General features: G+C 45.9%; 1 protein-coding gene across 2 annotated transcripts in view; it reads left to right on the top strand.

The window, feature by feature from the left end:
* SIK3 (SIK family kinase 3) overlaps positions 1 to 22,694 on the top strand; it is a 99,638-nt gene that overhangs the window by 46,962 nt on the left and 29,982 nt on the right. For both annotated transcript variants that reach the window (XM_080983394.1, XM_080983393.1), the window contains exons 2-3: positions 14,984 to 15,100; positions 16,321 to 16,384. In XM_080983394.1, coding sequence (XP_080839520.1) covers positions 15,059 to 15,100; positions 16,321 to 16,384 — 106 coding nt within the window. In that variant the 5' untranslated portion in view covers positions 14,984 to 15,058. The remainder of the gene's footprint in view (positions 1 to 14,983; positions 15,101 to 16,320; positions 16,385 to 22,694) is intronic.

Raw genomic sequence — 22,694 nt, 5'->3', positions numbered from 1 at the left:
CTGGGTTCTGCTATTCAGCAACAGGTGACAGTTTTTCTCCAGAATTAAATTACATCAGGTAGGATTGCCACACGGTCAGGAAAACCTGGACATGTCCTCTTTTGGGGGGGGGCAATATCCAGGTGTATTTTTACATTTTAAAGGAAGTGTCTGTTTGACGGGGGGGCTCAGGCTGCTCTGAACACTGTGGCCACTGCCAGTCTGAGCCAGGGAAAGAGGCGCACGGGCATGGTGACATCCCCTTGTGCCTATGCACCTCTTTTCCTGGCTTAGGCTGGCAGCGGCTTGGGCTGTTTTCTTTTTTGCTCTTCAAGATATGGCAATCCTACTTCAGGACTAGTATAATCAGAAGTTTGAGGGAAGGGAGGAATGCTTGTGTTGCTTGGAAGGTCAACTTGGTATCTCTTCTCCCAGAGCAAGGAGAGAAAATAACACTGAACTACAATGTCTGTTAGCGACGCGGGTGGCGCTGTGGTTTAAACCACAGAGCCTAGGGCTTGCCGATCAGAAGGTCGGCGGTTCGAATCCCCGCGACGGGGTGAGCTCCCGTTCCTCAGTCCCTGTTCCTGCCAACCTAACAGTTCGAAAGCATGAAGTGCAAGTAGATAAATAGGTACTGCTCAGGCAGGAAGGTAAACGGCGTTTCCGTGTGCTGCTCTGGTTCACCAGAAGTGGCTTAGTCATGCTGGCCACATGACCCGGAAGCTGTACGCTGGCTTCCTTGGCCAGTAAAGCGAGATGAGCTTCGCAACCCCAGAGTCGTCTGCGAGTGGACCTAACGGTCAGGGTCCCTTTACCTTTACAATGTCTGTTAACCTCATACTACTTTGGCCGTTGTAGACTGTGTGCTGACTCCTACAGCTAGCTTTGGGGCCTCTCTCTCCAACCGCTTGGCATTGTCAATATTGCCACCTGTACTACCAGCCACGCACAGTGACCTGTTCATAGATGGTGGTGTATGTGCAGGAAAGGGAGTTGGTCTAGGATAGCACTTTTCTCTGCTCCAGTTTGCACTAGGTAGCTTTTGCTCTTTGCTAAAGGCAGACGAGAACATTGGCAGCCTGGGGGTGACTGGTACAAGAGGATAAGTATGCAAATACCCCATTGTCCTGTGTTTGGAAAGCATTGGCGCTTAACAGAATTATTTGGTAATAAACTCCATGGCAGAGAGATTTAGGTGTGTAAGGGTCAAATGCAAGCAAGCCCCAGGGCTTTACTGAGACTGCCTTGACACTGTGGACAACTTTTCCCTGTACCTGGAAATTGCAGGCTTACAGGAAGTCTGACAGTGTGAGCTGCGGCAGGCATAGGAAATAGCAGCTTTGCAGTTGGTACCTTTTATCCAAAAAGACTCTGAGTCTGTGCCTCTCACCCTCTTTGTTACTAAATGCACCCAACCCCCACAGGGGAGAGCACCAAGGTTTCGGGTGGGCTGCCTTCTCAGGAGGTTTACATTTGCCACTACTTAAAATGCAAGCTCCCTCTCTAGTCAGTGTTGGGCTCTTTCTCCACCACCACCCCGACAATGAGGAGTAGAACAGAGCTCTAAACTCTTAATTGCCCTCAAAAGAATCCTATTTGTGTAACTGGTACAGAGTCGGGATACGTCATTCCTTTTGAGAATTGAAAAGAACCCCAGTGCTTTTACAGGAGAGCTTCCACTAGAGCTTGCAAACAAAAGCAGATGGCAAGGCCATGGCAGGGAGGCATGGTGACTGAGAGAGCAAGGGCACAGTGGTGATGCCACCTTGCCTGACTTGAATGTGCACAAGGACCTTGGCACGTGGTCTCAGGCAGGGCGTAATGACAGCATGCTTGGAAGCCGTGTGCTGCGGTGTGATCCTGAGAGCTGCCCAATGCTGATGGAGGGTTTGTTATATAAGGTCACCAACAAAAGCGTCTAAGTTCAGAGCCTTGTCTCCAGCTGAGATTTATGTGCGTCTGCCAATAAAAATGGGCTCCAGATGTGAGTAAACGGCTCAGAGCTCTTTGAATGGCTGCATTTTCCTCACTTGATCTGGATTTAATTTGAGGCTGCAGAGCAGCAAAAGTGAAACTTCCAGTAGTCGCTTAATACTATGGCAGAAAGGCAAAAGGCAGCAGCAAGAGGCTTACCCAGGTGGTGGTGGTGGTATAATAAAACAAGCCACAAGACTCTCCCCCTCACAGTAAGGTTGCTGAAATTATTTGCCCTAAAACTCTCTTTAGCTTCCCCACCCCCAAAAGCTGCTGGGCCCTGCCACTCCCCACCCCAAATGTGTGGCAATTTTGTGTCCTGATATTCTTGGCCTGCGGAGTGCTTGATTTGGATTTAAAGTGTTGGTTGTTCATCAGAGATGGCAGTCTTGACTTTTTATGCTCTAGCTTCCTCTGTGACTGTGACAGGCAAGCTGTGGCCCCGGGGTAATTTTGTAAGGCATTTTGGGCTTGGAGAAGAGAGCTCTGGGGCCAGAGAACTGGCTTCCCATGGCAGTCTGGTTTTCTGAGACAATGGGTGATTATTGTGGCGTTGATGTCCACTACTGCCACCTATTGGCTTCTTGCACACACAATGGGATGGAAATGCTGCTTCTAGAACCCTGAAAGACCAAGCCTTTACTGGCTTTCACAGGACAGCTTAAGGGGGAGCAAATTTCATGGAAGGCGTGATAGCTTGCAGCACTCAAAATAAGAATCTACTTTTTTAAGACATTGTAATTCTCTCCCTTCGATTCAAAATCCCCACAGTGGTTTACAGTAATGAACAAAAGCAGGATAAAGTAATGAAAGGCAGTGTTCAACAAGTCTCACCAAAGGGTGTAGGGAATACAGAGGTTCAACGTGAAAAACAAAAACGTCTTTGCTTGCTGCCTAATGACTGACTCCTAAAAAGGCAGATGATATTCACACACCAATAATTAGGCATTTGTAAGTCCTGGGCCCAGACTTTCACCCCATTCTGGTAGGTTAAAAAAAAGGCAAGGATGGCAAGGATCAAGCAAGCATGTTATAAGCAGTACTCCTACAAGCATTTTGTCCATGTCTACAGGCCAAAGAAACTGAAATACATGCCTTAATATTAGATGGTACTGTACTCTGGACCCATCCACAAACTGTGGTGCTGAACTTGTGGAGTCCAGGTTGAATGGTTGCTGTTGGGCATCTTTTTCAGAATTGCAGTTGCTGTTTTAATAAGCTTCTATTGGCCTTTTGTGACCCTTGGGTGGCACTTAATTGAGCAGACACAGGGCATGGAAGTTCATCTGCATTGGCATTTCGGTCCCCTCTGCTCCTCATTTACCTGATCAGTTCCCAGCTGATAGGGAGAGAAAAACCTGTGTCTGGGCAAGTTGTTATACAGTTGTCTGTGGTGGGAGAACTGTGAGCTTTCTGGGGAGAGAAGGGGGAGCTTCTGTGGAAAAGATGGAGCAAAGAATCAATGGGGCAGGTAGGTTCATAATGTGCCAAAGGGCTGTCTCCTTCCAAACTGGAGTCCTTTGTGCAGCTGACCTACTTCTGTTTGTATGGCTGCTGCTGTCATAGTCTCTGCACGTGTTAGACAGTGGGATGTCTTGTCCAGTCCTGCTTGGGTTTCATGTTGCTTGAGCAGGAAATATCACTTTCTACAAGAAGTAAAGCTGCCCGAGAACATTGCATTTTTTTCTGCTGTTCCTTGCTGCCCATCTGGGATGGGCTTGATGGCTTCAAGGCCAGGTGTCATGGAGGGCTTTTGCTTTCTCATTTGGAAGCATCATTGAAGTGGAAGTGCTGGGGGGGGGGGGAAACGACTAAATTCTGCCACCCCTTTGTATTGGCATGGATTTGGTTTTCGTTCTAGCAGGTAAATACAAGTTTCAAGGAATCCTGTCTGGATGTTACTCCCACTTGAAATTGATAAACAGGATGTTTTCATTCATTCCTCATTGTGCCAAGTGGGTGTTGCCTTCCGTGTAAAGAGATTGATGTTGCCTCTAGTGTGCTGTATTCCCCCCCCCCCTCGTACGCTTAACTCACCTCTGTTTTCCAGTGGTGCAGCAATAAAACTGCTCGCACATTTGCAAAGCTAAGCAGGGTCCAGTATGGTTTCAAATCAGATGGGGAACTGTGTGTTGAGATTCCTGCATTGCAGAGAATTGGACTAGATGACCCTTGGGGTCCTCTCCAAATCTCCAATTCTATTATTTTGACACTTTAGCTTACTAAATAGCGGCAATCCAGAAGTAGAGTCAATCAGGATTTTCCTTGAGTAGTGCAGGCTGTTAATCTAACAAATATTTCTGGATATAGTTTCTTCCTTGTGTCTGTCAGGCTGTGCAGTTCCATGGCCTGTGTTGCCGTACAACATTGGAACACAAGCCTACAAGGTTGTAAGTGCATTGTAGAGTAGGTAAGAGCAGTCCCCCCTTTTCTTTCTTAGAGGGACAGTGGCAGTGTTAGAAAGTGGGATAGAAAAGCACCGGGGTTATGGGCACCAAAACAGAATGTCTAGTCGCCTCGGGGGGTGGGTTGGCAACACTTTTTATTATTTTGATAAACATGAATTAATACGCAATTCACATAAGTGACACAATGTTAATATCACATTTTTAGCAGAATTATTAATACATGTTTAATTTGGTGTTTGCAATAAAAATATTGGTACCATTCTTCAGTTTTCAAAAACTCTACTCTTTATTGTTAAACTCCTTAACATGCTTTCTGTCCTTAACATATACTTCAAGACATCAAAGCATATACATTTCAGTAATCCTTGAGTACCAGCCAGGTGCAAAAAATGGCACCCAGACTTTTTGAGGTGCTCGCAAATGGGGGATCTTTAGGTACAAAATGCACCTGGCACCCTGCTAATTTTGAACCCTGGACAGTAATATTCAGTTACAGAACCTTGAGCAATTTGGGAGCAAGCAGCACTATTCCACAAGTCAGTGAGGAGTGATCCTGTGCCTCTTGTGACATTTGGCTGGGCTGTTCTCTCTTCAATGAGCCCCAAACCGGCACATGTCTGTAGCTTTCTTCTGCCTTTCAGACTGTATATGTTACAAACATGGGGAGTAGCAGAGCTATAGGGATGAGTGTTCTCACTCTGCAACTGTCACTGTTTAAGCAACCCTTCATGAGTTGGAGGGCACTTTCTGAAGTGAGGAGTCTGTTGGACTCATGTTGGTGCCCCCCCCATTTTAGAACCCTGATTTTTCCAGGGTTCTAGAATGCGCAGGGCACCTCCGTAAGCAGAGGAAGGCTCCCTGTTTTGCAAGGTCACCCTCCATGAATTGGGAGGCAAATGGAATAGTAATGGTAAGCTCATATTCTCATCCCCACAACTCCCCCTGTATGTTTACCACATGCACAGTCTCAATGCCTGTTTTATTTTTGACATGGGACTACTCTTGTGCATCACACTCCTGCAGGCATTATCCTTTCTCAGTGCAATATAGGAAGGTTTCATGTGCACGTTTAGCACCGTGGAAGCTGCAAGCCCTCACTGGAGGAGCTGCTTCCAGGAAATTGGCACTTGCACGTCTCTTTTGGAAGTGAATGTGCTTTCAAGGGGAGAGGATTATTTTCATTAAAATTGTGTGGTGTCAACTTTGGAGCCAGGGTCTGTTCTACCCAGCGCTCTTTGTCCAAGTTGTGCTGGAATGGGAATGGCTGGCTGGCTTTCTAATTAGGAGACCTTTCCTGCCTAGCAAAGTTTCCAGTGACTATTAACAGGAGGTCTGCAGAGTGCTGGCTGCTGGTCTGAGCCAGAGGCATTTGCACCCCGTGGAATAAGCAGACAATACTGGAGTTAGTCTACAACCAGCAACTTTGTATGCTGGAGCAGTCTAAAGAATCCCTGGCTTGCTTTGCAAGTGCTTCAGAGTCTTTGTTCCAGCCTTCTGGGTGAAATGGCACGGTGGTGGAAAAGATGCAGCGTCCCCCTCCAGGGTGTCTGCACTGTGGCGTTACTGAAGGCGGACAAGCCCCATAGTTACATGCCATCCTGACCTACTTTGGGAAATTGTAGGTCAAAAGCCAAGGCATTTTAGCTTCTCTGACTTTTTGTTCCATAACGATAGAGGATCTTGGAACTTGGGAGCAATGCAAGATCAGCCAGAGCCAGCAGTCATGCAGTCCACAATATCGGGTACATTGGAGCACTTGTTTCTGGCTCAGATGAAATTGTTTGCTCTTGGAAGACAGCAGTGCTCTTAAACATCCCGAATCACTTTCTACCACAATGTCGTAATAATTCAAAACCAGAGTGGTGCAGATGCAGGAGATGAAACAGGTGGTGTACCTAGCCAAGTGTGTGAGAAGTTCCACCAGGGCTGCTCCTCACAGCTCTTTGGCTGTTACTCATAGCATCTTTTCAACATAAGCAGTAGACCTCTCTTTGTCTCTTGCTTCAGCAAACTTGAGAATTGCAAGATGAGGAGCAGGGGCCTAAGAGGTGGCACACTGGCAGTTGGAGGGTAGGGACAAGCCTCTTCTGGCCTGGATTTTAGCCCCCTTCTCCCTCTAATCCAGGGGTAGGCAACCTAAGGCCCAGGGACCGAATCCGGCCCAATCGCCTTCTCAATCCGGCCCATGAATGGTCTGGGAATCAGCGTGTTTTTACATGAGTAGAATGTGTGCTTTTATTGAAAATGCATCTCTGGGTTATTTGTGGGGCATAAGAATTCATTCATTCTCCCCCCCCCCCCAAAAAAGTCTGGCCCACCACATGGTCTGAGGGACAGTGGACCGGCCCAATGCTGAAAAAGGTTGCTGACCCCTGCTCTAATCTATGGGTAGGCAAACTAAAGCCCAGGGACCGGATCTGGCCCAATCGCCTTCTAAATCCGGCCCTCAGACGGTCCGGGAATCAGTGTGTATTTACATGAGTAGAATGTGTCCTTTTATTTAAGTTTTGCTGATCCAAGATGGCGACGTGAGCGGCAGCCTTGTCTTATGCTCGGTAAAGCTATGTTTTTACTATCTGCTTTGACGGGTTCTAAGGGCTCTAAGATGCCTTAAGGCGTTTATTTTAGAAGTTTTATTTTAGAAGTTCTACTTCTCCCATAAATCTGCAAGAAAACGCGGCAGATAAAGACTGTTAAAGGGAGTAGGGCTCATTAACAGCACAACCTGCCCTGACCCTGCTATTTTGAGAAATTTTCTCCCTATTTTCTTGCCGACATGAGAGGGAAGAAACGCCGCAGGCAGCATTCCAATGAAGCTACGAGCACTGCCAAAAAACAGACAAATATCAGGGATTTCTTGCCTGACAATGACCTAAATGAGATCTGTAGAAACTTCCCCACAGCAAACAGCTATGAGGTCCTTGCTCCCAGTACTACTCATGAGGAGCCTGCCGGCATTGTGGATGGCCCACAACTAGCCTCGAGCCTGTGTATGAAGGAACAGATGGAACAGACTCTTGAGTCCCTGCAAAAAACTTCACCTGAATTATCCCAGTCACCAGCCCAGTTAAACAAGGACCGAGAGGTACTGGAACTGCTAATCTGCCAGACTGAGTTGATAACACATACCATCACCAACTTATATAAAAGGCTGGATGGGATCGAAAAGAAGCTTGAAAAAGTCTTTGGCTTGTTCAGCTGCCCCCCCTCACTTCCTCAGCTTAACAATATGGCAAACTCCGCTCACCCCTGCCCAAGTGTGCAGGCCAACCTTGCACAAAAACAAGTGAGATGCCTGCCCAACCAAGTACAAAACTCAAGTCTGCAACTCCAGAACAGCAAACTTGCAGTACTGGTGGGAAACCACCCGTTGAATTATAACAAATGGGCGGACAAACATTCGGTCACAAATTCCCTGACCCAACTGCTGGGGCAGACATTACGCCCCGTAGATATCGTGGACATCTCATGGCTGCCTTCTGGACCTTATATGAGACGTATGGTTATTAACTTTAGATCTGCCCATTTCGTTGCAAAGATTCTAAAATTAAGAAACCGTACAAGAAAATGGTACATCTATTTTACAAGGGTATTCACCAATCTGACCCGTACACCGCTATGCACCAGGATAGGTGCTGTCTGTGTTGATGCTGGGCCTGTGCGCCATAAAGAACAAATAGACGGGGGAATGGAGCCGGGATCTATTACCCCACAGGGAGTGGCAAGCCTGCCCGCAAATGACTTAATTGATTTCCTACACCCCCCGCTTGGTACCCTGGTCTCTACGTGCAACGAGCCTGGCATTGGACTACCCAAGCAAGACCAGTCTGAAATGCCCTCGTCCTCATATGCCTCGATGCCGGAATTGGAGGCTTCCATTATTCTAAGCCCAATACGCAATCAAGATCCACAGCTTTTGTCAAATTTTGACCCGCTAGCAGTACCGACGCAAGATGCAGCTGTCGACCTGCTACCTGTACAGCCTATACGGGTCGGCAAAACCCTTGCTCTGCGAAAACCAGCTGAACATCATGATACATCAGCTGAACAACATGATATTTGTAACGGTGTCATCGAAGATCCTCTGGGCCAAATCAACCTATTGGCCCCTCAGTTAAAGCTATCACACCTATCTAGGGACCAGCGACCTCAAACCTGGAACCACCAAGCAGGGCAGATAGAGGAGGAGCCCAGCTCAGGAGCCTCAAACCACCGGAAAAGAGATTGACTGCCACTATTTCCACCATCACCCTATTTCCACATTCTATCCTGGAATGTAGCGGGATGGCTATCTAAGCAGGGTGACGTCGACCTTCTGGATTTCCTTACAAAATTTCAGATTATATGTCTACAGGAGACATGGTGTCTAGATCTCCATGTCCCCTCTTTACAGGGATATGAAGCCTTTGCTACCCCTGCGATAAAACCAAATTCCCGAGGCCGACCTAGTGGTGGTTTAGTCACTTTTGTTTCTACCAAGCTAAAGTGCAAGGCCCGGCAACAGCAGTGGGTGAAGAGTAACAATTTACAAATCTTACTTATTTCTAGCAGTGAAGGAGGAGATTTCCTTTGCTTTAATATATATATCCCTCCCATAGGCACCCCTCCCCAGTCGTCACAAATCTGGGAAGATTTAGAGCTATGTTTGGAGAAGGCTGAACTAGAACTCCCTGGCATGGATATCCTGCTGGCAGGTGATTTCAACGCCAGGATAGGAAATGACATTAATACGTACTGCTCTAAATCTCAGTTCCTGCCAGAGGCAGATTGGTTTATTCCCTGGTCCTCTGACGATAAGGTCTTGAATAAGGCAGGCATTACATTAATGGAGACTGCCTTCAAACATAATTTGTATAATTTGCATGGTACCCATATGGACAGGTCAGGGGGTTTCTTTTCTTTTCTTGGACCTAGAGGTGCGAGCGTTATTGATTATATCCTGGTCTCCCCAAAACTCTTGGAGAGGTCACAGGGCTTCAGGACTTTCAATAGAATTGAGAGTGATCATCTTCCTATATCAATTTCACTAATTCCCCGTGGTTTGGAAGATCCGCAATACCGCAATCACTGTGCAGACCCACCTCCAACTCTGGCCCTTCGTAGGCGTAAATGGAACAGCGACCTGGAATCTAAAATCAAACTACACCTGCATTCATCAGACTTACTGGCCTTGAGAGACCAGTGTATCTCATCTATTTCTGACCCCTTTTCAACATTTCAGCAGGTCTCAGAGTCGCTCTTCCCATTACTCACGAATTCCAACCCTCCCAAAAAACAAAACAACTCGAGGGCCTGGTTCGACAAAGACTGTAGGAATCTAAGATCTTTGCTTAGGAAATTACAAAATAAGGTAAAACAGGAAGGGACCCTGTCCTCATTGGAAAACCTGCACAGGTGGCGTTCTCATTATAAAAATACTCTAAAATTTAAGAAATCTCTCTACAGAAAGGAACAATGGGAGGCACTTGACAAAGCGATCAAATTGCGGGACGACAAAAAGTTCTGGGAAATAATTGCTCAGGGAGTTTCACCCAAAGGGAAAATTGTAACCAACAGTATTTCATCTAACTTATGGTACCAACATTTTTCCCGGCTATATACAGCTCCAAACATTGCTAAACCGAGCCAGTTTCCTCCTCTTAAAAACGATCTATTAATGGGCTGGGATCCTGTTACCGAATCAGAATGTTTACAGCTAATTAAAACACTCAAGAATGGCAAAGCTCCCGGTGAGGATATGATTCCTCCTGAGGTGTTTAAACTAAATGCCCAGTGGTGGGCTGCCATTTTGGCCCAACTTTTTACGGTAATAAATGATATATGCAAAATCCCAGAAAACTGGAAACTGAGCCTGGTAGCCCCCATCTATAAGAAGGGAGACCCCCAAGACCCCTCAAACTATCGCCCCATAAGTCTCCTGGACATTGTGTATAAACTTTATACTCGCTACCTGCTAAATAAACTGGTTGACTGGGCTGACCACTCTAACCTGCTTAATCCGGAACAGGCAGGGTTTAGAAAGGGCCATAGTACAACAGGCCATTGTCTGGTACTACAGACAATGATAGATAAGTATACAAAGGTACATAAGAGCAAACTTTTTGTGGCTTTTGTAGATCTCACATCCGCTTTTGATTCAATCTGTAGGGACAAATTATGGCAAAAACTATATGAAACAGATATTGATAGACGACTTCTCAAAATACTTAGAGAATTACATTCAGACACCACAGTTAAAATCAGAACTGGGATGTCAGGCAACTATACTGACCCACTGCCACTGGGGAAAGGGGTTAAACAGGGCTGTTTGTTAGCGCCGTTCCTCTTTAATTTCTATATAAATGACATTGTCCAACATATGGCAAAGTATAAGTCATCAGCTCCTGCCCTGGAAGGCAAACACCTGAATATATTACTATATGCTGATGACATGGCTGTCATGGCACTTACTCGAAGGGGCCTACATAGCATGCTGGAGGGGCTCGCAGCTTATTGTTCCCAAAACTCTCTAAAGATAAATTATGACAAAACAAAAATTGTGGTATTTACTAGAGCTCGCCACACATTTAGATGGTCTTTAGATGAACACAAAATTGAACAGTGTCTTTTTTTTAAATATCTTGGTATCACTTTCCAAGCTACATCTAGCTGGCTTGCCCACTTCAAGACTGTAGCCCTTCTAACACGTAGGACAATCGGTGCTCTGCTCAGCTTTTTTTATTCGAGGGGAGGGCAACTGGTGATCCCGGCACTAAAAGCTTTTGTTGGAAAAGTGATTCCCCAGATGCTATATGGAGTAGAACTCTGGGGATGGAATCAGAAGCTGTTAGAACGGCTTGAAATCTTCCAAAATTTTTACCTCAGAAGAATTCTAGGCCTCCCTCAGAGCACTCCGGCAGCTCTCCTAAGAGTGGAAGTAGGATTACCTTCTGTGTCTGCCAGGGCCCACTTAAGATTCCTGCGTTTCTTCACCAACCTCACAGATGCCCCGAACACCTTATTGGCTAAACAAGCCTTTGTATCATTACAAAATAATACTACTTGGCATAAAAACCTACTGGATATCCTATCCAGATACAATCTACCTGAGTTTAATATCCTCAAATTGTGGAGCCCTGATAAAGTTCGGGAATGGATCTTTGAAAAAGACGCCTTTTTGGACTCCACAAAGATAAAAAACTCTGGGTTTTCCTACTGGTTTCCCCGAGTAAAAGCAGTCAAAATCTGTGCCAACTACTTGGTGGAGATCACTGATCCCACCCTTCGGAGAGCTTTCACTATGGCACGGTTTCAAACACTGCCAACTGCATATCTGACCGGTAGATTCACAAAAACCCCAGTAGAACATCGTTTATGCCCTTGCCTTATGAAAATTAAAGAGGATCTTACACATTACCTCCTCTATTGCCCCATCTACTCAGGCTTTAGAGACGCATTGCTGCAAATTATACCCAACTCTATAACCAATCCTGAAGATAGAGTAAAATTTTTGTTAGTTGATGCAAACCCACGTATTACCCATGTGGTAGCGGTTTTTGTGATGAAGGCCATGAAAGCCAGGGAAAGATTTATGGATGACAATGTAAAAACCCCTTCATCGTCTGTTTAACTCGTTGCTTGTTTTCCCTCTCTTTCTATTTTGTGGGATGAAGGTTTTGTTGGCGTAGTATGTAATGAATTTTAATATTTTTTAACTATTGTTGTGTTGATGTTTGTGTACAGGCATGGTCCTCACAATAAACGGATTTGATTTGATTTGATTCCTTTTATTTAAAATGCATCTCTGGGTTATTTGTGGGGCATAGGAATTTGTTCATTTTTCCCCTTCAAAATATAGTCTGGCCCCCCCACAAGGTCTGAGGGACAGTGGACTGGCCCCCTACTGAAAAAGTTTGCTGACCCCTGTCTAATCCCTGCAGAGGGGAGAGCACTACCAGCTGGGCTCCCATAAATTCATTGCTGAGCAATGCAGAGGAATGTTCAACTATAAAACAGCACCACTTATGAATTAGCATTACTTGCACTTGCTCCCAGTGGAGCTTTGAACTCTGTTTCAGAATTATGCCCTTAACTTCTCCCCAGCAGTGTGTTGGGTAGTTCTCCCAACCTTGCTTCTCAAGCATTGGTTTCTCAAATTGCGAGGTTGAAGTTTGGACAGAAAGAAAGGGGAAGGCAGCTTGGATTTTGAAGCGCTTCTAATTGGTGGCAGCATGAGTGCTGGGAGCTGGCATAGTTCCTGCAGATGCTACACGCTTTGTTAACGTCACATAATGGGATTGTTAATTTCCCTGGGCTTTTGTTTTGGAGTTTCACTACTGAAGGGATTCTGTTTATAGATTAGTTTGACACTTTATTGTGGCCACAGTCCAGTGGATTGAGCAGAATCTGGGTCAACCTGTGCATGAACTTGAGGCATCTTTGGAGTATATGGGGCTGACTACCCTGAGCTTACTCAGCTGCAGTTGGTGGAGACTGTACACCTCATTGGTCAACATCCCCAGCCAAAACCTTGAATTGAGAAGCTCCTCCAGGGTTGAGTTGATAACACCTATGGCTTCCACTGAAAGTAAATGGGTAATACCGATTGAAGTATCAGGAGCCTCAGAGGGAGGTTTGCCAGTGGGTATACACTTCATAATTATCCAGGAAAACTCACTTGGTTAATGTTCAGATGAGCTGGGGGTTACATTAAGGCATATTTTAATCCTTTTCTTCCCCAGTAACAGACTCAGGGGAAGCACACCAAGTTCTCTGACGAATCTTGCTATTGAGGCTGCAGCATCCTGCTGATCTGTCCCACTGAATTTATAATGGGAGCAGTCATTTGGGTTGGAAGATGTCTGAATTCTGGAGGTGTCACCTAAAGGCAGCTCTTTTAGCTTGCTCTTAGAGCTACAGCAGATTTTAACATTGGCCATTTCAATGGCAGACCTTTGACATGGTCTCTTTGCCAATGCTTACGGTACACACATGGCTGGTGCCGGTGGAGAAATTAGCTCTTTTTGATCAGCCTACCAATATTCTATACCACATGTTGGAACACATCCACAGCCACATGTGCTTTGGACAAAGTAGGCCAGCTGGCTGGAAGGGAAGGGGTCTTTGCCCACCTGAAAAGAGCACTGAAAAGAGAAAGAGGAGGAGAGAGATGCATCAGTGACCTATGATTCTGCATTTCAGGGAAGGGTGGGGTAGTGGTGAAGATTTGACTGGAAAAACATTTCGCTGGCTGAGCCGCAAGACAAGAGAGCTGCTGTGCTCAGTCTACTTCCCTACCCGTGAAAAGGCTTTGCTGCAACATTTGTGCCAGGAAGGCAACAGTGACTTGGGTTTCACGTGGAATTGGACATCTCCATGGGGACGGGTAAACAGGCAGCTTCAAACACTGTGGAGCATGCCTCAGTGAGGACATTTGTCAGTGTGGAATGAGACACTTGCTGTTCCAGGCAGAGCACTAGAGGAAGCAGTAATGAATGGGCTGGGTAGAGGACAGCAGCAGATTCCTCTAGGCAGGTGTCGCTGACTAGCACTTACCACTAGTAAGCAGGCAATAGTCCTGTGTGCGCTGTTTGCATGCATGCTGAAATAATTCAAGTGTATAGAAGACATTCCATGCTATGAGAAATAAGTGCACGTAACATGAATAGAGTGGCCTAGATCTAGGAAATCTTGAATTTATCAGGGCCTAGACAGGATTCCCTTTGATTACATATGTCATACTAATAAAATGGAAATATACATGTTGGGCTGCTAGCAATCTGGACTCTGTTTTCTAACTATTCCACACTGTGATGGTGATGCTTTAATCTTCAAAGGACACTGAATTGGAGTTCTTTCTCTCTTTTTAAAAACTGTTTTGGAGATCTGATGCTTTAGGCTTGCTTGTGCGGGTATCACGCCAAAGGGCTACAACCAGGAGACTAGTCCTGGTTAGAACTATCCATGTATCCTGGAATTTAAGATGTTAAAAAATGGGTGCTAGGTGACCTGCGTTTTTACAGCTGGAAAGTGGCCCCATGAGATGCAACTAATTTCTGGTCCACATCTCTAGTAAATGGAATGTTTTGGATGTTTATGGTTTAAAACAATCTACTCCTCTGGGGAGAGAGAAGCTTTACTGGGATTGCTTATGTTTCTCTACATTTGTGGTAAACTTCAAAGTGCTTGGAACTGTCTGTAAAACCTATTTCCTTTTCACCTCTGCACATAAGGGGCAAGGCTGCTTGATGTGAGATGTTGCAGACATTCTGTGGAACAACTTTCTTGACCCAATAAATAGGACATAGGTGTGTGTGGGGGTGTCATAGTGTAATGTAGAGCATGTGGGAAGGCTAAAGGTTCAACCTTTGGCACTTGCATCTTAGGTGTTGAGATTGGGAAAGACCTGGGCAGCAGAAATGGAGGGTGATGGGCTAGATGGACCAGTAGCCTGACTTGGTATTAGGCAGTTTTGTGCAAATCCCCAATAATGACTGTGCCTTGATTGGTGCGATAACACCTTTCTAGTGAACAGTTTGGAAACTGACACTTTTGCTACAAGAGGCAATATTGTTTCTGAATTCCACTTGACCAGTCTGAGGTTGTGTTTTCTAATGGCCTGTCTTGCTGGCCCCTTTCAGGTTGCCATAAAGATAATTGATAAGACTCAGCTGGACGAAGAGAACCTCAAGAAGATCTTCAGAGAAGTTCAGATCATGAAGATGCTTTGCCACCCACACATCATCAGATTGTATCAGGTATGAATGCTGTGTGTTGGTGTCCACTCTGAGGATTCACTTGTTAGTGTCCTTGAGGTTTGGGAGTAAAGACCATGGGTGGGACTAGGGTGGGACATGGGAAACCACCAAATCCAGCTGTTCAACAGGCATTAACAGAGGTAGGCAGCTTTTGCAGTGACTGCTGCTGGAATGAGGCCTCTTAGCTTCTTGAGAGAACCATTACCGTTCTCTTGCCTTGATTTTTTTGCTTCTAGCCTTCCAGCCCACTTCTCCCCACAATTCACTGTGCCCTGCATGGGGAGGATATGGAGTCCCTGAAACTTGGCCTTCAGGGAACTTGTATCTGACCAGCCTCTTTTCCAGGAGTTTCCCTGCTACATCTCCAGTGGTCTGAATGACATGGTAGACAGTGGCTTTGTTAGCCTATCTACATCATTTACGCAAGGAACCAATGTTATTTGGCACAACAAGAAGGCTTTAATTGAGTGCATTTTTTGCCTGAGACCTGTCAGATATCTGGTCTGGATTAAACAGAACGGAAGGGCCTCCAGAGTGAACAGCCAAGCTAGTTACCCCCGCTGTTGAGATGCTTGAATTGCTTGTGGGGTGTTCTTTGCCCTTTCAAAGAGACACTGCTGCCTTTGCTGACAAGTCTGTAGCTACTTGAGTGTTTTAAGTTATGAGGTCAATGATGGAGCTTAGCTCCACCTCTGAAAATGCTTTAGAGCATCGCACCTGAATGCTTTTGAGGAAAGCAGGGTGTATGGGCTGGTCCTTTTTGCTGGCTGAAACATCCATCAGGTCATTCAGATTAAATGCCTTTATATAATTTGAATTAAAATGACAGACCCATCCTTATAGGCTTCAGTTACCATATTTGCAAGTTGTTGTTGTTCTTAATTACCCAAAGGCATTCTTAGCATGGCTTGTGGAAGTACCTTTAGAGTAATATTGGCCCCTCAGAATCGGAAGTGTAGGCTCTTTCAGCTTGGAAAAGGCTTCTTGAAAACTCACTTGCAGCATTTTAGCCTGAAGTTTAGCCTGTCTTGCTTGCTTGATGTTTGGGTCCTTAACAGACCTTGTGCACTTGAGTGCAGCCGCTGGGTGGGTGCTTCTAATTTGTTGAGTGTGGCTCAGTGTAGTTAAGATGCAAGTCACAAAAAGTAAGGTCCAATTAGCGCCAGCTTCCTTTTGTCCTAGGCAATCTCCTTATCTGTCAGTTTTCTGTCCTTGTGCAGGTTATGGAGACAGAGAGAATGATTTATCTGGTGACAGAATATGCGAGCGGAGGGGAAATATTTGGTAAGTACATTTATTGCATTCTTTAATCAGATAATGTACTTAGTCAACTACAGTAAACTTAAAATAGCTGCCCCTCCTCTCCACTTTCAGCTGAGTGATGCCCTTCAGGTCTTGGAACTTTCCATTGATCAACGTATTTGGTGGGAGGACTTGCAAGCTGCAGTGAACTGGCTTTGTTGCCTTCCTAGGGAGGAATAACATTTAAAAATGAGGGTGCCTTTCATAACTAAAGGCCTGAAATGCGCAACCTTGGGAAAAGTTTTGCCAGCTTAAAATTCATTTTCAAAACTGGTGGGTGCATTTGAGCAGAGCAAAGCTGTTCTGAGTTGGCTTCTCCTGTGGGAAAGATGGAGCTAATGATCTACTGCAGCTTCTGTGAAAATTAAAAGGGGGGTTAGTTTGATAAATAGTTACTAGTAAATGGTCCCAATGCATTTCTGGCTGGAAAATTGCATTTTCCAGTGCATAAAACTCAATAACATCTTGGGCAGGCTTGCTAAATCTCCAAAGCTTCTGTGGCTTTCTATTGTGGATTCTGGCTAGCAGCATGCATACATAAACACACATGCACAATACATCCACATTCTCAGGGCTTTCGTGCCACCTGAAAACACTTTGCCCCCCTTATGGTTTGGGGGTGACATGTTTTGCAAAAATGGTTTGGGTGAATTCTCATTCTACAAATCTCAGCTCTCTCCCATGACTCAGTAACAAGGGTAGGGAAGCTGTGGTCCTCCAGATGTTGAGTTTCAACTCCTGCCAGCCTCAGCCATCATGACAAGTGCCTTAGGGAAGGTCACAGTGAGGTTCTCCATCCCTGCTCTGCAGAATTAACCTCTGTGGGGCAGAGGAGGCAGCATCTGATTTCCAGTGGGGCAGAGCCAGCCATTTCACATTCTCCAGCTGGTTAAGGGTTTTTTGTTATTTTTTAAACTGTTGATAGTATATGATATGTCAGTGAAAAATGCACAGCTGAGGACTGTTGCTCTGCATTTTTCAAGAGTAGCTACTTGGGACTGTTCAAAATGCTCTGGACAAGCACTTTTCAGTCGGAAGAGAAAGACAGGCCACCAGTCTAAGTGTGCCACTGCAGAACAGGACCATTCTTTTGCACTCAGACCCTACACACACACACGTCTGACAGAGATTAGCCCCTGCAAAGCAGACTGCAGAGAGCAAGAGCACCTTCAAAGATGGCTCAAGCAAGTGGGCCAAGTCACAAGCGTAGAGTGGAAGCCATCATTTTAAAGGAAGCCATAGGCACTTCCGGTGAAGGTTTTAGTTTTTATTTCTTTTACTTGGTGATATTTTGTTCTTTTATGTAAACTGCTTTGGGGGCCCTTGCTAGAAATGGAAAGTGGTATGAAATGTTTTATAATGACATAACTGAAGAAACACTGCTGCATATGGAGCAACTGCTTTCAGCGTTTTTAAAGACAGAGTAATGTAAAGAGTTCGCCCATGGAAAGCTGACTTTATAGCTGGCCAGACTACTTGCCCACCTAGCACAGCGTTGTCTGTGGGGACTGACATCAGCTGTCTGACAAGAAGGAGGGGGTCAGGGAGAACTGTTTCAATCAATAATCAAGAACATTTTGACGAGATCTTGCCTTTTGGACTCTCCATGGAAGACCGCATGGCCTGTGGTTGCCTTGTTCTCCCTTTTGGTTGGGAGATGAGCTGTCCAGTGGAGGGAACACAGAAGCATGAGCTCTCTGCTGGATACACCTGGGGAGGTTTGACTGGTCAGAAGCAAATTGTCTTCAGTATCTCTCCTTTTCAGGGAGCTCCAGCTTCTGTCCCTTGCATATCTAGCCTGAGCCGAGCAGCCTTCCCTCCAGCAAGCCGCCCTGTGTGAGTTTGATCAGGCTTCTTCTGATGGTTACTAAAATAACCTTGTTACGTGCAGAGTGGATGGAAATCTCCCCATTGCTTTTGGAAGCCCTTCATGCTGCAGTAAATTCAGCTCGTTTGGAGCAGCTGATTTGCTGCACGCCATCCAACCCCCGTGGCCTTGATTGCTAGCTGAGAGCTGGCAAGCCTAATTGTGGAACCCGCTTCTGTCATCTGGCCTGTGCATCTTGTTTACCTCCATCATTCCCCAGCTGTCTTCAGCCGCCACTCAAGATCTACTTTAGCCCTAAACCCCTCATCTGCTGGGAGAGTGAAACCAGAACTTCCTCTGTGTTTCCTAGTGAAAAGCTTCTCAGGAGCTCCAGAGAGGAGGAGGAGGAGAGAGATTTGTTGAAGGAAGCAGAGGCCCAGTGTTTCTCTCCCTTCTTGATAACTTCCACCCCAAGAGGAGTCTCTTCTAGCTGCTGGCTTGTTTCTGTGCTGAAACAAGACAGTTTCAGGCAGCTCCCTTAGCTGGCCACATGGCTTCCATTCAGGGTCTCTGTCTCTGTATGGGTGACTTGTTCCATTGGAGTCACTGGCTGCACTGTGAGCAGCTCCCAGAGCGGCTTCCCTGACTGCAGCTGTGTTAATAACGCCCTGTCGCTTGTTTACACTGCAGCTACTGTAAAAAGGAACCTGACATTTAGGGAGAGGGGGAGGAGACGGCTTAATTTATCCAATGTTTAAAGTGACTTTTTAATTTCCGTTGGTAATCTGGCCAAAGCTTGCGGGTAAGGAGCTGGAGCACTTGCAGCCCTGACGTGATCCAGAGCGCTGAGCTACCCTTTCCGCCGCCAGCCCAAGCAGATCATTGTCACTGTTGGCTTCAGAGCGGCCTGCACGTTGCCTGGAAAAACAGCAGCAGGAGCTCTGCTGAGCAGAGCTGCTTCCAGGCAGTTGAACGCTGCTGGGCCTTTGTGGTGTAATGGCAAGGGGTTTTCGATTCCTCCTTCCCTTCTTGGCTGGGCCACCCATATCTCATCATAGTGGGACTTGCAATCTGCCCCTTAGGTAAAACATAGGTGCAAATGTCAGTCTTCTTTTTGAAGGGGATGGCTAGTGGCAATGGATGGTGTTGCTCTACCTTTTGCTCTGACAATCTTCAGCAATTTCAGAGGCCTTCAGAAGGAGGGGCTGGGTGGGCATGAAGCATATGTTACAACTGTAAATCCTACATAAAGAGTGTGGGTAGGATGCAGTAATTTTCATTACATGGGAACAATAACTGCAGGAGATTGGGGAGCATGTTTAGGACTCTCTAGAGTGGAGCTGCTTATTGGGCAGACATGATCCATACCATGTGTCTATCGATCCTAGCAGTGTAAGCAAATTTCTCATATGGTCCATCAAAGTTCCCCTAATTGAATTAGGCCAGAGGTAGGAAGCCACAGGCTCAGGGGCCAAGCGCAGCCCTCCAGGCATCTGTATCTGCACACCCCACCCCCACCCTTGTGCCTGGCTGGAATGTGTGTCTGAAGTGCAATGATGTCCCTTTCTTACCTGAATGTGTGGGGTGCAGATGTGTGGGGTGAGGGCAGAGACCTGTGGCTTGTGCACAAGTGGGATGTAGCCTACTGCACATGTGTAGTCACATCCATTGCTTGGCCCACTTTGTGCCTCTGGACCCATCCACCCACTGCTGCTTTGTGGCCCTGGGAGAGTTGAGCAAATCATGTAGTCTGGACGTGCTGCTGGGATGACTTTCTAAGGGTGTTAGTGGAGCAGCTGGCTGCTGCTTTAGCTCTAGGTAAGCAGAGTTGATACTGAGTGACCCCAACCAAGAGGAGAACTGATAGCTACTCTGGGCATGCCATTCATACCTGATATTGGGAGCTTTCACTCAGGTTCCTCCCGAGATATATTGTCTCCAAATGACCTGGTACCAATGACCTGGAGTCTGGCAAAGAGCTTTTAGAGAGAACTCATTTATTTGTCATTAACCTAGGGAAGTGTTTACTTTAGAAAAACAAAACAGAACACCAGTTCAGGTCCAAGAAAATAGACACAAATCTCTGTGCCTTTGCAGCAAGGTTGATCCCTGGCCATTCTTAGAAAGCTTTGATCCATTTGCAGGAAGGCTTTGTTGCTAAACATGTGCTTTTTTCCTGGGGCAATCAAATGGCTCTTCATAACATTGTTAATTGTAATAAAAAGTACCGTATTTTTTGCTCTATAAGACTCACTTTTTCCCTCCTAAAAAGTAAGGGGAATTGTGTGTGCGTCTTATGGAGTGAATGCAGGCTGCGCAGCTATCCCAGAAGCCAGAACAGCAAGAGGGATCGCGGCTTTTGCTGCACAGCGATCCCTTTTGCTGTTCTGGCTTTTGGGATTCAGAATATTTTTTTTCTTGTTTTGCTCCTCCAAAAACTAGGTGCGTCTTATGGTCTGGTGCGTCTTATAGAGTGAAAAATACGGTACTTCTGTTGCTCCTGTCAGTGGAACAAAACCATGTAGACTTTATCCCAGCTGGTAACTACAAGCAGAGCCAATGGTGGCTGGGACTGCTGGAGAGATCAAGTCTGCAGCCTGATCTCCTAATGGGATCCAGGCCTCTTTGGTGGACAAGGGAGCTGGGATGGAAAGGGAGCCATTACCTGGTCTTGCTAGAGAGGTGGATCAAAGTTGGAAGGTGCTGAATGGTTTAGAATGGGATCTGAGCTGCTTCTGACTACATCAAGCAAATCCTTCTGGTTTTACCCAACTGTTGAGTAACAGAGGAAGAGAGGGAGATTTGCTCTCATGAAGGACCTGCTCTACTGTTCACATGGAGCACATGCACCTGAGATGATAGCTCTCAGCTGAGAACAGCAAGATATGCCCACCCCCATCACCATTTGGGTGCCTGCCAAGGGCTGAGATTCATCCAAAAACATTGACCTAGTTCAGCCTTGTGCTTTAGGAACTGTTAAATTGCAGCGGGAAAGCCAGTGTGTGGTATTGGGAACGACACCACAGATGCATCCAAGAAACCATTTCTTCAGAAGGAGCCTGCTGCTTTGGCCTCAAAGGGGAAGGTTGGGCAGTTTCAACCTGCTTCCCTTCATAAACTGTATTAATTATAGAGCGAAAGATGAAAGTCTGCTTTAGAGAATCAAAATTAAGCTAAAGTTTTCCCATTAGGTGGTTGTTTTGGCCAAAAGTGCCCACTAATTAAAATACCCAGGCACAAGCAGTTCACAGTAAATACTAATTACACAAACACATCAAAAGCCTTCTGCCTCTCCAGATAAAGAGCAATTTCTTTCTTTTGATGTTGCATTTCTAATATATTTTGATGGGGCTTTCAGCCGGCAAGCTTCTTTTCCTTCCCTGATTAAATTTCATTTATAATAAAAGATGCCAGGTGCAGGCAGTGAAGTGGGTGTGTGGTAAAGTTGCAGAGGGTGCCTATACACACTTACTAGGAAGTAAGCCCAACTCAGTGGGACTTGCTTCTAAGTCAGCATGCATAGGATTGTGCTACTGTTCTTCTTAAGGAGCAGCTGAGGAGGTAGAGTCTTGGGTTTGGATGCAGGAGTGAACATTGCAGCTTCTCCTGAAGCCTCCCTAGTGTCAAGGCGGGAGTCAGGAACAGCTCAGCAATAACTCACAAGGTGCCAATGAAGTTAACTCTTTATTCAAAGAAACAAAACACAAACACATTCTAAAACACAAACCCTCCTGGCCTCTCTGAGTGCACACATACATATGCCCCTTTCTTTCTTTTAGCACATACCGGGCAAATATTTCTTTAAGCTGAGGTGTGAAATTTTACTGCCCAGGTAGAAATGCAGAAGAGAGAGGGAGCCCACCTTCCTTTATGGGTTGAAAGATGGCTTGTGGGCCTATGAGCTGCAAAAATGCTGCCAAATTTGTGCAAGATTTAGAGCAAAGAGCAGCCTGTTGGATAATTCTGTATTTCACAATCTGTAGATGCAAGCTACCTCTGACATTAATCACTAGAAGGCAGAAAGGCCTATGATACAAAGCTGGTTACAAGAGAAGATGGCAAAAAGGCACCAGCTTTTGTCTCAGAGACAGAGGAGGTGAAATGTTTGTAACCTTCCTCCAGGAGATTACGAACATGGTTTGGCTCTTGCCTCTGGAGCCCAGTAACTATTTACTGAGTAAATTATTCTTTTATGAATACTCAAGAAGCAGTCCAAATGAACTGTGAAGGGAGGAAAGGAGGAAGCAAGCATGAGGGAGTTGCTTTTGATCCCACCTGGGAATGTAAGAAGGGCTTGTGGCCTTGACTCTTAAGCTCTCTGGGCCAGAAGTGAGGTCCTTGAGATATAGCTTGAATCCATCAGGGGCAGCATGGCCAGCACTCGGAGATGATGGAGCTGCAGTCCAGCAGTATTTGGAGGGCCACCGTTTCTTTCTCCCCACCACCGACAGAAATCATATTGCTACTTTTACTTCTTCATAGCAG

The sequence above is a fragment of the Podarcis pityusensis genome, assembly GCF_964106645.2.
Source record: "Podarcis pityusensis genome assembly, chromosome: 15".
NCBI lineage: Eukaryota > Metazoa > Chordata > Lepidosauria > Squamata > Lacertidae > Podarcis > Podarcis pityusensis.
This window is presented reverse-complemented; position numbering and strand designations above follow the sequence as displayed.